The sequence below is a fragment of the Papilio machaon genome, chromosome 27 (assembly GCF_912999745.1).
Source record: "Papilio machaon chromosome 27, ilPapMach1.1, whole genome shotgun sequence".
In the NCBI taxonomy this organism is placed as follows: Eukaryota; Metazoa; Arthropoda; class Insecta; order Lepidoptera; family Papilionidae; genus Papilio; species Papilio machaon.
This window is the reverse complement of record NC_060012.1, coordinates 1,000,185-1,013,662: the sequence shown is the minus strand read 5'-3', so window position 1 is coordinate 1,013,662 and position 13,478 is coordinate 1,000,185. Positions and strand designations below refer to the sequence as shown.

Below are 13,478 nucleotides of genomic sequence, written 5' to 3'. Positions count from 1 at the left end.
TCAGTTTTAACAAATTTAAAAGGTTTAATGAATATTGTAATATTAATGACTTGGGTCGTTTTATATGAATTTCTACCGACTAGATTCTCGATGTTTTGATAAATAATAGAAAGATGGTATTAAAAGGTAGTTATGTTGGACGCTCGCCCCTCAGCCTTAGATTAGGGCTCTGTACCTAAAGGTGCAGCGTCATAGTTTTAGGAATTAGATTATAAGTTTTACTAACATTAGTTTTAAGAAATTAGATTATAACTTCCTTTATAACTTCCTAAACGATTAGAAGTAAGCAAACCTTTAATATTGTTCGTGCCTTCACATCGGCAGGACGTATTCGCTAGTTTAGATAATATTGTTCTCGCCTTCGAATCGGCAGGACGTATTCGCTAGTTAAGTCCTAATTAAATGTATTTCTTTAATTAGTAGTTTATAAGTCTTAATTAAATGTATTTCTTTAATTAATAGTTTTAATAAATAAAGTTAGTTTTTAAAAACACACTAAGGGCATATAGAAACAAGACTGGCGCTGCGGACAGGATACGCTCGTTAACAGTAGTGTTGTCTTTCGTATTTGGGTATCCAAATTTGCCTGAATTTACGCGAGTGCGACGCGATTAATACTGGAGCGTTTCCTAAATCAAATAAATTTGTCTTTTTCGAGTAAAACCTAGTGGTGTCAACATGGAATTAGCAGTCGGTTGGTGAGTACAACTTTTTGCCTTCCTTATCATCCTATTCCATGTATATTCTTGAAGTTAAAATCCTTCGTTAGAAATTTAAGTCTATTAAATTGTGCTATTTGAGATAAGACTTTTCTCGGTAGCGCGTTATCTGGTTTTTAGCCATAACAACTCCACATCGTTGTATGGTATTGTAGCATTAAGTTATAACATTATTTCGTGTGTGATTATATTGTATTTAATTTGTGCATGTTTAGTTTATAATTGTGTAATTAATTTTAAGTGCTATAAAAATGGAAGTTCAAATAAAGCCCGTTCCCGAGACAATGTTAAAAATCATCCCTATTTTTGAAGGAGATAATAGACATTTAAATTTATACATAAGAAAATGTGAATATGTAATCGAAAGATATCGCGGTAATGACGAACAAAATTTATATGTATACCACGTTGTTACTAGCCGTTTATCAGGTAATGCAGCCGCGTTATTATCTGAAAGAGACGATATAGTGACATGGTCACAACTAAAAGATTTACTAGAGCAACATTTTGGTGATCCTAGAAGTGAAGAATGTATAAACATCGAACTTGAGAGTTTAAAAATTAATCCCGGCGAAACTTACCTTTCTTTTTGCAATAGGATTCAGACAGTACGATCTAATTTAATTTCAAAAGTAAATACCCATACAAATCAGGAATTAAAAACTGCTAAAATCGCTATTTATAATAATACGGCCTTAAACGTCTTTTTATATAATTTGCCAGAGAATATGGTACGTATAGTGCGTTTAAAATCACCCTCTACACTAGAAGCCGCATTAAGTGTGGTTCTTGAAGAAGTAAATTTCCATGATCAATACACTTTAAGAAATAAAATGTATGGACCTTCATCTAAGCCCGCGCAACATTCGAATCATTTAATGCCATCGCATCCACCCATTGGATTACGTTACAAGCCTAACTTGCAACAAATACCAAGTAGAACACAACAAATTTTTGGTAATTCCGTTAATCAAAATTCCGGTTTCCGTTTACCTCAACCTGGGTTCCGGCTACCAATAAAAGGTTTTAGTAATCATCCCCAAGGTCAGCAGTTTGGCTACCGCCCTCAGTTACAACAGTTTGGCTACCGCCCTCAGTTACAACAGTTTGGCTATCGTCCTCAGTTAACCCAACAATTCGGTTATAAACCCCCAATAGGACAGACATCCTTTAATAAATCCATGCCCCCACAACAGTTTCAAACAGACGTATCAATGCGTACTGCCCCACTTAATAATAATGCCTTTAAAGTTAACGAACTTACGGAATCAGATTACGTAAACGAAGATTATTATTACGACCCCAATTACTATGAGCAACATCAATACAATACAGACAACTACGATGAATACCCCATTGAAAATGATACCAACGAAAGTATGAACGACCCTAATCAAGTTAACACTGACCAAAACCACCCTTTCGAGAAACAAGCCTCTCTCCCGAACAACACATAGAGTTAAATTGCGACCCAAGTCTAAAACTCCCATATATTTATATACCAGAAATAAATGCAAAAATGATGATAGATACCGGTAGCACAAGATCCTTTCTTAGCCCTTTAAAAGCTTACCAATATTTTCCTGAATACATTAATTACGAACCCTTTAAAGTAGTCAGTACACATTCATCAAGCCAACATAACCAGGTCGCACAAATACCCCTTTTTCCAACCTTCCAAAGTAACGACGAACATAAATTCTATCTATATGACGTCGATAAAAGATATGATGGACTCATAGGTAATGATTTGTTAAAACAACTAGATGCAGTCATTGATTTAAAAAACTTGAAATTACATACTAATACGACATCTATTACTATAATCAACAACAACTTAGATTATGTCTTACAATTACAACCGCGTAGTGAACAGCGAGTTAAGGTCCCCACAGACCAATATTCCGGCCATGCTATACTTGATTATTGTGAATTTCAACCCAACGTAAGAATGCCTTCAGCAATAGTAAATTGTACCAATGGATATGCTTCTACGGTTATCCAAAATACTTCTAATAAATCAGTTACTTTAACATTCTCAAGACCACTAAAAGTGACGACATATGACGACGTACAATGTAATATAAATTTTATGACGGACAACGATAACAAACAGACTGACGACTTATTAGATAAAAATTTACGTAACAAACTTAGACTGGAACATACTAATGACGAAGAAAGACACAAGATACAGAACCTTTGTAATGAATATAAAGACATCTTCTATTGTGAAGACATTCCATTATCATTCTCCAGCCAAGTCAAACATGAAATTAGAACGCGTAACGATGATCCTATATATGTGAAACCTTATAGATTAGCTCCTTTCCAAAACCAAGAAATAAATAGACAAGTCGAACAGCTATTACATGACAATGTCATACAGGAATCGCATTCACCGTGGAATGCACCTGTCCATTTAGTGCCTAAAAAGCCTGACGCATCAGGACAACAGAAGTACCGAATGGTGATAGACTTTAGACGATTAAACGAAATAACCATAGACGATAAATATCCCTTGCCCAACATTACAGACTTATTCGATAAATTAGGTAAAAGTACATATTTCAGCACGCTAGATCTCGCTAGCGGTTATCATCAATTAGAGGTTAAGCCAGAGGATAGACAGAAAACAGCCTTCAGCACACAACACGGACATTTTAAGTTTACCCGAATGCCGTTTGGCCTTAAAACAGCTCCTGCAACATTCCAAAGAGCCATGGATAGTGTTCTAAGAGGTCTTCAGGGAATCCATTGCATGATCTATCTTGATGACGTAATTGTATTCTCATCCAGTCTCGATGAACACATTCAAAAGTTACGAACCATTTTTGACAGATTCCGACAGACAAATTTTAAGATTCAACTTGATAAATCCGAATTCTTACGTAAAGAGGTATTGTATCTTGGACATACTATAACTAAAGACGGACTACGACCAAATAACGACAAGATAAAAGCAGTACTTGACTATCCCCTTCCCAAGACTACAACTGAAATTAAAAGTTTCCTAGGTTTGATAGGCTACTATCGACGTTTTATTAAAGATTTTTCTAAAATTACTCAACCATTAACCTCGTGTCTCAAAAAACGAAATAGAATCGTTATAGATCAAAAGTACATTGACGCATTCAACAAGTGTAAAGAACTTTTAACTAACGCCCCACTTTTACAATATCCAGATTATTCAAAACCATTCATTCTAACAACTGACGCGTCTAACGTCGCCCTAGGCGCAGTATTGTCACAAGGACAGGTAGGCAGTGACAAACCTATTGCGTACGCAAGTCGCACCCTTAGCGACACCGAGTCACGATATAGTACAATAGAAAAAGAGCTATTATCCATTGTATGGGCTGTAAAGCATTTCCGCCCATATCTCTATGGAAGAAAGTTCATAATTTATACTGATCACAGACCCCTTGCTTGGTTAAATTCATTAAAAGATCCTAGTAGTAAACTAACCAGATGGAGACTCCGACTACAAGACTACGACTTTGACATTATCTATAAAAACGGAAAACAAAACACAAACGCTGACGCTCTCTCCCGCATAAAACTTAACGCCCTTGACTCTGACGACGACTCTATGAAGGTTAACATAGATCCGAACTATCAAGCTAAAATTTCCGAAATAGTAGAGGAACTCGAAAAACATTGTGCTAAGAAACAAAGCCGACATGATTCCTCGACCATAACAATTTCTGATAAAAGTGCCACAATTAGCCCCATTGATAGATCTGAAACACTTTCTGTAGCAAGCACTGTCAAATCTAACAAACATCGTACAAATTCACCCTTAGGCTACCCCGTTAGGTCACCTTCGAACTCTAACAATTCACAAACAATTCATTCAGCACCTGATTTAGAGCCTATAGGAATTCCCATATTAAAAGAAGCAATAGATACTAAGCCCAATCAAATTTTAGTTCACTCTTGGTTTAAATCCGAATTTCAAGTTAAAAATTTATCGCATAATCAACAGAAAATCTTAGAAGTTTTTATGCCAATCGGTAACGATGATTTAATTAAGCAATTTTTAAAAGAATACATAAAGCCGAAAGTTAAATATTTTATATACTTTGAGGAAGAAGAACATAGACATCAATTTAGCAGAGTAGTTATACAGTTATTTAAGAAAGATCAGGTTAAATTAATCGAATGTACAGAGCGAGTAATAAGAGTAGAGGACGAAGAGGAACAACGTGCGATAATTCTTAAATATCATGAAGGAAAACAATGCCACCGTGGTATTAAGGAAACACTAGTTAGATTACGTAGAACTTACTTTTGGGAGAAAATGCAGGAAACTGTATCAGCCGTTATTAATGCATGTACCCTTTGTAAACGAATGAAATATGATCGCAAACCCTTAAAGCCATTCTTACAATTAACACAAACTCAAGACGCCCCTTTTCAAGAAGTTTTTATCGATATATTTAGTATTGAAAGCAAGTATTATCTCACATTAGTCGATTCATTTAGCAAATTAGGACAAGCGATTGAAATTACAAACAGATCAACTCCTGAAGTAATTAGAGCCCTCATGAAATACTTTGCATTTTACGGTATTCCCAAAAGAATTAGTGCTGATCCAGGAATGGAATTTAACAATATTTTATTAAAAGAATTCCTTAGTTTACACAAAATCGAACTCCACATTAGCACTCCCCGAAATCCTAATTCCATGGGACTTATTGAACGTTTTCATTCAACATTAATTGAAATTTACCGACTTGCAAAATACGAGAGGAAGTGCACTGATGCAGCCTCTGTAATGACGTACTCCATTATCGCCTATAATAACACAATTCACACGACAACCGGCCTTACGCCTTTTGAAGTGACATTCGGTCACACTGATTCAGATAGCCCATTCAATACTCATTTTGAAAAAAGTTACACACAACAACTCGTCCGAGATCATGCTAAACGTACAAAGTTTCTATATAAACATTTAGCGGAAAGCATGTTAGATAAAAAGGAAAAGATTAGAGAAAAGAGAGGAGGAGAAGGCGAAATTCAATTTAATAAAGATGATACCATTTTTGCTAAAGCAGTCAACACCCGGAATAGTAAAGATAAAGCCAAATACACAAAAGCAAAAATCATAGGTCCCATAGAAAGAAATGTAGTCCCCGTACAAATAGGAGAACGAAAAACGAGAGTCCCTATTAAAAATATTAAACGACCTTCACAGGTGGTGGCTGATGTTGATAGGTGCACCGTCGCTGGCCCTTCATCTGAAATCACTTGAAGGCAATCCTGGAATCTTACCCGTTAAAAAAGGAAGTGCGTATTTACAAAAAGACCATTGGACAATATTAAAAGTTCTAAATTTAGACCAATTATATACCGATCTTATTAATATCGATACAAACTACCAAGTATTAGAAAACTTGTTAAATTATAATCGTTCCATACCTCTAGAATTTCTTTCTCTTGAGAAACATGTTCAATATCATCGTTTTATTACATTTGAAAAGTACAGCCAACTTGTTCCTCAGCGTCTGAAAAGAGGCCTAGTTGATCCCTTAGGTTCTTTAATAAAAATTATTACCGGCAACCTTGATCACGAAGACGCTCTCAAGTACGATAAGCTTACCACAGAATTAAATAAAAACCAAATTGTTATCTCTAACAGGCTCACTTTAATCACTAAAATAATAGATGGTTTAATTAATAATACAGACCTAGTTAATACTAATATTAGACAGTTAGAAGAGAGACTTAAAATCTTTGAAACAGAATTGAGAACTCAAAAGAATTGGATATTTGGCACATATTTAATGGGATTACTTAATTTGTTTATCAATAATTATCGTACAATATTCATTAAGTTAAGTGAAATTGAAACAGCCTTAGCTCTAAGCAAATTGTCAGTTTTACATCAAAGTATTGTAAACTCTACTGAATTATTAGGTCATCTACAAGCTATATCTTTGTATGGTAATTTACTGTATACACCTACTGAAATGAATTTAGTAAAAATTGAAGAAACCATTATTGTAAAATCGTATATTAAGAAAAACCAGATAACGTTCATATTGGAAATTCCTCTTATTCATAATGTAACTTATAATTATTATAAAATCTATTCCTTACCCATCTATAATGAAAAGATAAACCTCACTATTACCATATTTCCTAATTACCCCTTCCTCATGGCAAAAGGTACGAAAACTATTCCGATTGTAAAACCTTGTCGCACCCTAGCCGCTGGAGAAGAGTTTCTTTGCACAGACAATGATAGAGCTCTATATGCAGAATCTACATGTTTGGAACAATTAATAACATTCAAAAATATCTCTAACTGTCAGCAACGATCTATTTTAATTGAGAACCCAAAGGTACAACAAGTAGATGACGAAAATTGGATCCTGTACAGTCGTACAGAAACCACCGTGTTACAAAATTGCAAAGACGATATTACTAGATTCTCTGTTTTTGGAACATATATGATGACCCTAAATGAACCCTGCGAGATCGTAGTGGACAATATTAAAATTTACCATCACTCCGCCTACTCCATGAATGCCGAGATTGAGCCAATGCCCATAGTGAGCCTGCCACAACTACATAGCGACATCAATACATTATCCGGTGCGCATGCACTCGATATAAAGGACGTCAACCTCGACGAGATCAAGTACATGTCACACGCGTTGAAAAACAGTGAATTAGTGCATAGTGTTACAAGTGTTACCAATGTGTACAGCTCTAGCTGGTTTATACTTACGTGTGTTTTAATGTTCATCTTTATAATTTCTGCATTTATAATTTTAAGAAAATATTTGTTAAAATTTGTATGTTTGCAAAATTATCGGAAAAGCCGTAAAAACGACAAATCCGATAATTTCGCTCTTGAGGGGGGAAAAGTTATGTTGGACGCTCGCCCCTCAGCCTTAGATTAGGGCTCTGTACCTAAAGGTGCAGCGTCATAGTTTTAGGAATTAGATTATAAGTTTTACTAACATTAGTTTTAAGAAATTAGATTATAACTTCCTTTATAACTTCCTAAACGATTAGAAGTAAGCAAACCTTTAATATTGTTCGTGCCTTCACATCGGCAGGACGTATTCGCTAGTTTAGATAATATTGTTCTCGCCTTCGAATCGGCAGGACGTATTCGCTAGTTAAGTCCTAATTAAATGTATTTCTTTAATTAGTAGTTTATAAGTCTTAATTAAATGTATTTCTTTAATTAATAGTTTTAATAAATAAAGTTAGTTTTTAAAAACACACTAAGGGCATATAGAAACAAGACTAGGTCTTACATGTTTAATACTTTGTCTTTTCAACCGACTTCAAAAAGGAGGAGGTTCTCAATTCCACTGCATGTTCTTTTTTTTGTAGTAAAACTTTCCACTGCATTAAATTTATTGTTCTATATTTTTTTAGAAAATAATTTTAGAGTGACCTCTGAGTAACTAAATTCAGCAAAAGTATAACGTATATTTAGATGAATCTGAATTAAGAATCATTTGTTAGATGTTATATGAAAAACTAGCAGTTAGCAGTTACCAGACTTCGTACGTGCGAAATTTAAAGAGATCTAGTAAGCTACTAAACAGTGAAAGAATTTTTTAAATCACTTCATTATTTTCGGAGCCTATTCAATGCAAACGAAACAATGAAATCTTTCCTCTATAATAGTGTAGCTGAAATAAACAATTTGATATACAACCTTATTGGAAAATGTGCGAGCGAGAGGCTAGAGGCTTTAAGGGAGGGCGGGGCTAATCCAGTCCCACCCACTCAGCAATTTATAAATATCTTCCTCCGAGAGCACAGACTATCAATAACAGTGTGAATTACTGTGGTTCATTTGGTTGTTAGTTTTGTTGGTTTAATATTAATTAAAAGTACAATTTTGATAATAATTTATGTTTAAATTTTGATTGTATTTAAAAAAAACTTTTTTTTTTTTAAATGTAGAAAGTAGTCAAAAGTAAAATAGTAACGAATAAAATATCGATTCATGAAATTTAAGTTGTGTTTAGTTTAAGCTAATTATTTAATAAAATGTAATGTAAAAAATAAACTAAGTTATTAGTTATACTAATTATTATGTTTAAACCTAAATTAGCTGTCGTACGCGACTCTGTTCAAGCGAAATAAAAAAAAACTATTAAGTTGCCCATGTGTTATTCCTTAAGATCTACATCTGTGCCAAATTCCATCAAGATCCGTTGAGCCGTTCTGGAGATATCTTCAAACAAACATCCATCTAAACATTCGCATTTATAATATTAGTATGATTTATAATACTAGTAAGAAGTAAGATATCATTATATCTTACTTCTTACTTTTTATAATGCGTATTCAGATTTTCTTTTTGTTTTATTTTATTTAAGTGTAGCCATGAACATTATTTGTAAGTAACAAATATACATATTAAATAATTAACAACCTTACGAAACAACAAGCATAATTTTTGCGCCACACACCGCGAGACAAAGCCGGTTTACGATACGAAAAATATTTTCGAAACTTAACGACTACAAGAAATATATTTTGTTTTTTAATCATTTTTATTGTTAAATTCTGGCTGTAACAATAATTTTTGACATTACTGCAAAAAAAAAACAACAATTTTGACAGATTCCCACAAGAATATTCCCGCCAATTTCGCATAAAAATTATAACCAATATTGTAAATTTGTGATAGTTAGCCCATTTGTAATAACTACGATGGTGATAAAACTTGAATTGTGCAATAACAAACTACTTCAGTAGCACAATGCCTTTGTAAGGGGAAAAGATGTGACGGTTCCGTAGTTTTTTTTTTTACTTAAAGCAAATGCTTTAAGTCTTCGTTCCGTATACAATAAAAATAATTATTTTATTCTTTATTTATTTTTTAATTTATCGATTAATAGTTTAAACAAATTAAAGGGATGAGAATTAAATTCAGTTGTAAATAAATATATAGATCTTACTAATATTATAAATGAGAATGTTTTCATGGATAGATGGATGGTTTGTTACAAGTAGCGTTGCCAGTCGTCCGGACAAAGCCGGACATAGGTAGGTTTTTGATTGCGTGTCCGGCCAAAATAAACGGTTTTCCGGCTTTTGTTAGGCTTTTTACATTTCCCAAACGAGAGTGTATCTATCAATACTGAGATAAAATCCTAAATAATATAGGGTGTCCGACCTTTCTACCCAAATGTCCGGCCAAACTGGCTGTTCTGTCCGGCTAGTAGGTTTGGCGACCTGGCAACCCTAGTTACAAGGTATGTACAGAACGGGAGAACGGATATCCATAAAATTTGGCATAGATATAGAACATAGTCTGAAAGAACACATAGGCTATAATTTAGATTTTTTTTAATTTCGCGTGGATAGAGTCATGACAGTTAGTAGGTATTATAAATTCGATTGTTTATTTGCAAAGATGGATGTTTGTTAGAAAGTATCTCCAGAACAACTAAACGGCTCTGGGTGAAATTTGGCATAGATGTGGAACATAGACGATGTCGTAGGCGAAAGTCAGTTCTAAATAATTTCTAGAGAAATGTACGATATCGTATGACTTAAGAGAATGGATTAAAAAAACAACTAATCCGTCCATCGCAATAAAGTTATTGTGTGTGCTTTCTTTTTTTAACTTGAAAGATTAACGATAATTATTGTTTCAAAAATATTTTGTAAGCGAAAATTTAAATAAAACTTTTAAATTTTTGGTTCCAGGGAACTCTAAAATAGCACAGGGTCAATATGTATTATGTCATTACTAAGCACATTGTTAACACCCCACAATAAAGATTAATGTGACTGGCAACCCCAACGTCCCGCCAACTTCACAATTACTTGTTAATTTATTCTGCAACTAGATAGTGTTAAATGAAATTAATTGTGTTTTAATTGTTTATATACGTGTATATTTATGTATGTTTAGTTTTGCCTGCGTTTACTTTGTAAGTAAATATTTTAAAATGTTAAGCTTAACATCTATTTTGGATTTAATTATAAAAATAAACGTTCACATATTATTCTTTGTTGCAACCAACAATTGGTGAATCTGACAACATATTTTTAATGTCTATATTAATAAGTAAATCCTATTAGAACAATTAAGATATATGTTTCTAATAATAGACACAACTCACGCCTGTAATCCAGAGGGGTAGACAGAGATCACGGACCTTCATTCGGTGGGGCTAAATGAACCTCCTGAAATCCACTTTTCGCCATTTCGGGTGACGGAACGGACCTTTTATTCTCCCGGGAATTCAAACATATGTGCGGGTTGCATCACGATAAATGTACATATGTAAATCGAAAAACACATTGGTATATGGCGGTATTTGAACCCAAGACCTGCAGATTGCAAGTCAAATGTTTAACCCCTGAGCCACCGATGCCCTAAGCCGTAATTAAAGTTGACTTAATTAAATCTAAACTACTTTTCTTTAAGATGTTAGGTTTCTCAATTGTTTTAACAATGGTAGACGCCAGCAACAACATCTGTTGTACGAATGAGCGTCGCCCGCTGAAATACCACGACCACATAGAAGACGTGTCAAGTGGAAGTCATTGAGCGTTTCGTCTGTATGTGCCGGAGGCCTAACTTTAGTCCTCTTTCCCTTCCTATCCTTTTCTTATAAGGAAAGGATGGTAAGAGGAAGTGGCTTTGATGAAGAAAGGGATGTATTGGAAGAAATATTCACTTTCTGTGACTCCCCTAGTTTGTCGTATAAAGGTAGACAACGCATTTGCAATTGCGGATGTCTATGGGCATTATCTATGGTCACTTCGCCATTTCGCCACCTTTTAATATAAAAAAGCATGAACGTGATACCTGTTCTTGTACAGGTATTTAATTAGTAGAAATTGTTAGTCCTTTAAAACACATCTTGTCTTTTATAACTCTACCTTATTTTATATTGCTAAAGGTGACAGTGTCCTTTATCTATAAAAAATCTCTCAATATATATTTAATGTACTTAAATCCTATTCTAACATTATCTAACAATATATTGTGCTATTTTATTCATTTTAAATCAATGCGGAAATGTCGTCGGTAGTCCAAAAGATACGATCATGCGGAAAATGCGATTAGAAAATTATTTAGAGGTCTTTGTGCGTAAGAGCCCATGTTTTATCGTGTTTCAGATCTCTTACTGCATTGTATAGTACTTGACTGCCGGCTTTATTGACAACAGACAAAAAAATTATCTATGTTTTAAAGGTTCCGTAGACAATTTTGGGTCTTTTTTACATAAATATCGCCTTAGGACCTATTTGATAAATGAAAGGAATTTAGACTATTTTTTTCAGTGACAAAACGAATCGTGTGGCAGTAAAAATAATATGCCGTGAACCGTTCCCTATTAAAAAAAATGTTATCTTAAGTCCGAAAAGCCTCATCGTGATACGAATTTAGTTTCTATTTAACTTAATTAAAAGAACAATGAAAAATTGTATATTTTAAATGAAATAGTAAAAATTATAATAAAATATGTTTTATTTTATACGGATCTCCAATATCAACGCCCCTATTTTTGACATCGAAAACAAGATGTCTACCGCTAAACGTCATCGAACAAAAGCGCGCGGACCCCTCAAAAGCCGTCCACAAAAGCACCAAATAAGCGTATAATGACCATATTCAAAGCATTATGTTTTGAAACAACATTAATTTTACATATTGATTTACCTTACCAACATAAAAATAAAGTCCATCTTCCTTTAAATGGAGCATAAAAGCTATTTGGTTGTTTTTAAGGTGTTTTATATTTTAAAGAATGGATCGAAATGAGCAAACTTATAAAGTCCCGCCTTTGATGAAGAATAAATGTATGTTTTGGATATACAAATATTTATAATTGTAGTGTTTTATTTGAACATATGGATATATTCATTAATACCTAAATTACTAAGGTTATTTATATACCTTTTAAGTGTGGGTTGCCAGTGTTATTAGTAGTAAACTTATTTTTTCTGTTGTATCGAACTTTATGAGAGAGATGACAAGATATTTTTACAATTGTAAACCACAGTTCAAGCAATAAAACAATGTTTCTTTTCTACATCTATATGACGCAGATACTAATATAGTTTTATAATGTTTTGAATCATTAAATTAAGAATCTATTAAGGAAGGTTCTAGAATATTATACGTAATTCATGTAGGTTTTGTTTTAGTGACATGGCAAAAATCTTGTATATGAAATAAGCGAGAGAGGTGTGACAGGAATTCCGTTTTCTCTGCTTACCCCTTTGGCTTTAAAGTGTACGATGTACTGTGTGTTTTGAACAAGACGGAGATAACAAAAAAAATCTGTGATATTTTCTAATATGCAAATGGAAACTTGTTTCACAATAAAAAACTTGGAATGCTGTCTGTAATAAATAAATATGATATTTTTTTATAACATAACTAGTGAGAACCAAATACGATACCTGATGACCACGACCAGTCTGAAAAAACTGCAGCGACGAAGAAGAAGAAGAAGTGAGAACCTCCACCTCATTCTTCACAAGTAAGGTTGGCGACAGACAGGCGGCCGACCGTAAAAATTTAAGCCAAAACTTTTAGGTTTATAAAACCTTGTGTCGACCCCACGTGAGTGGGAAAAGGCCAGGGAGATGATGATAACTAGTCAGAATCTCGGTACAAAAATGGGACCTAAAAGTCGACCATGTTTAATTTTAAAACAATGTATTTCATATGTTAAAAAGTTAGCAAAACGCAAGTCAAATTTCAGTCGAATTGTAAGATTTTGAACATACAGTCAAAATCTGTTA

At 33.7% G+C, this 13,478-nt stretch overlaps 2 protein-coding genes across 2 annotated transcripts; both read left to right on the top strand.

The window, feature by feature from the left end:
- The first annotated feature begins 908 nt into the window (after nucleotides 1-908).
- Nucleotides 909-2,276, top strand: LOC123722563. The gene has a single exon (XM_045684724.1). It carries the CDS (start codon nucleotides 971-973, stop codon nucleotides 2,174-2,176), a length of 1,206 nt encoding a protein of 401 aa, XP_045540680.1. The 5' UTR covers nucleotides 909-970; the 3' UTR covers nucleotides 2,177-2,276.
- Nucleotides 2,277-5,932: 3,656 nt separating this feature from the next.
- LOC123722550 lies at nucleotides 5,933-7,888 on the top strand. The gene has a single exon (XM_045684662.1). It carries the CDS (start codon nucleotides 5,933-5,935, stop codon nucleotides 7,634-7,636), a length of 1,704 nt encoding a protein of 567 aa, XP_045540618.1. The 3' UTR covers nucleotides 7,637-7,888.
- The last annotated feature ends 5,590 nt before the right edge of the window (nucleotides 7,889-13,478 follow it).

Excerpts from the sequence above, each read along its gene's own strand:
- LOC123722550 (XM_045684662.1), top strand. The coding sequence starts at position 5,933 with ATGTTGATAGGTGCACCGTCGCTGGCCCTTCATCTGAAATCACTTGAA.
- LOC123722563 (XM_045684724.1), top strand. The coding sequence starts at position 971 with ATGGAAGTTCAAATAAAGCCCGTTCCCGAGACAATGTTAAAAATCATC.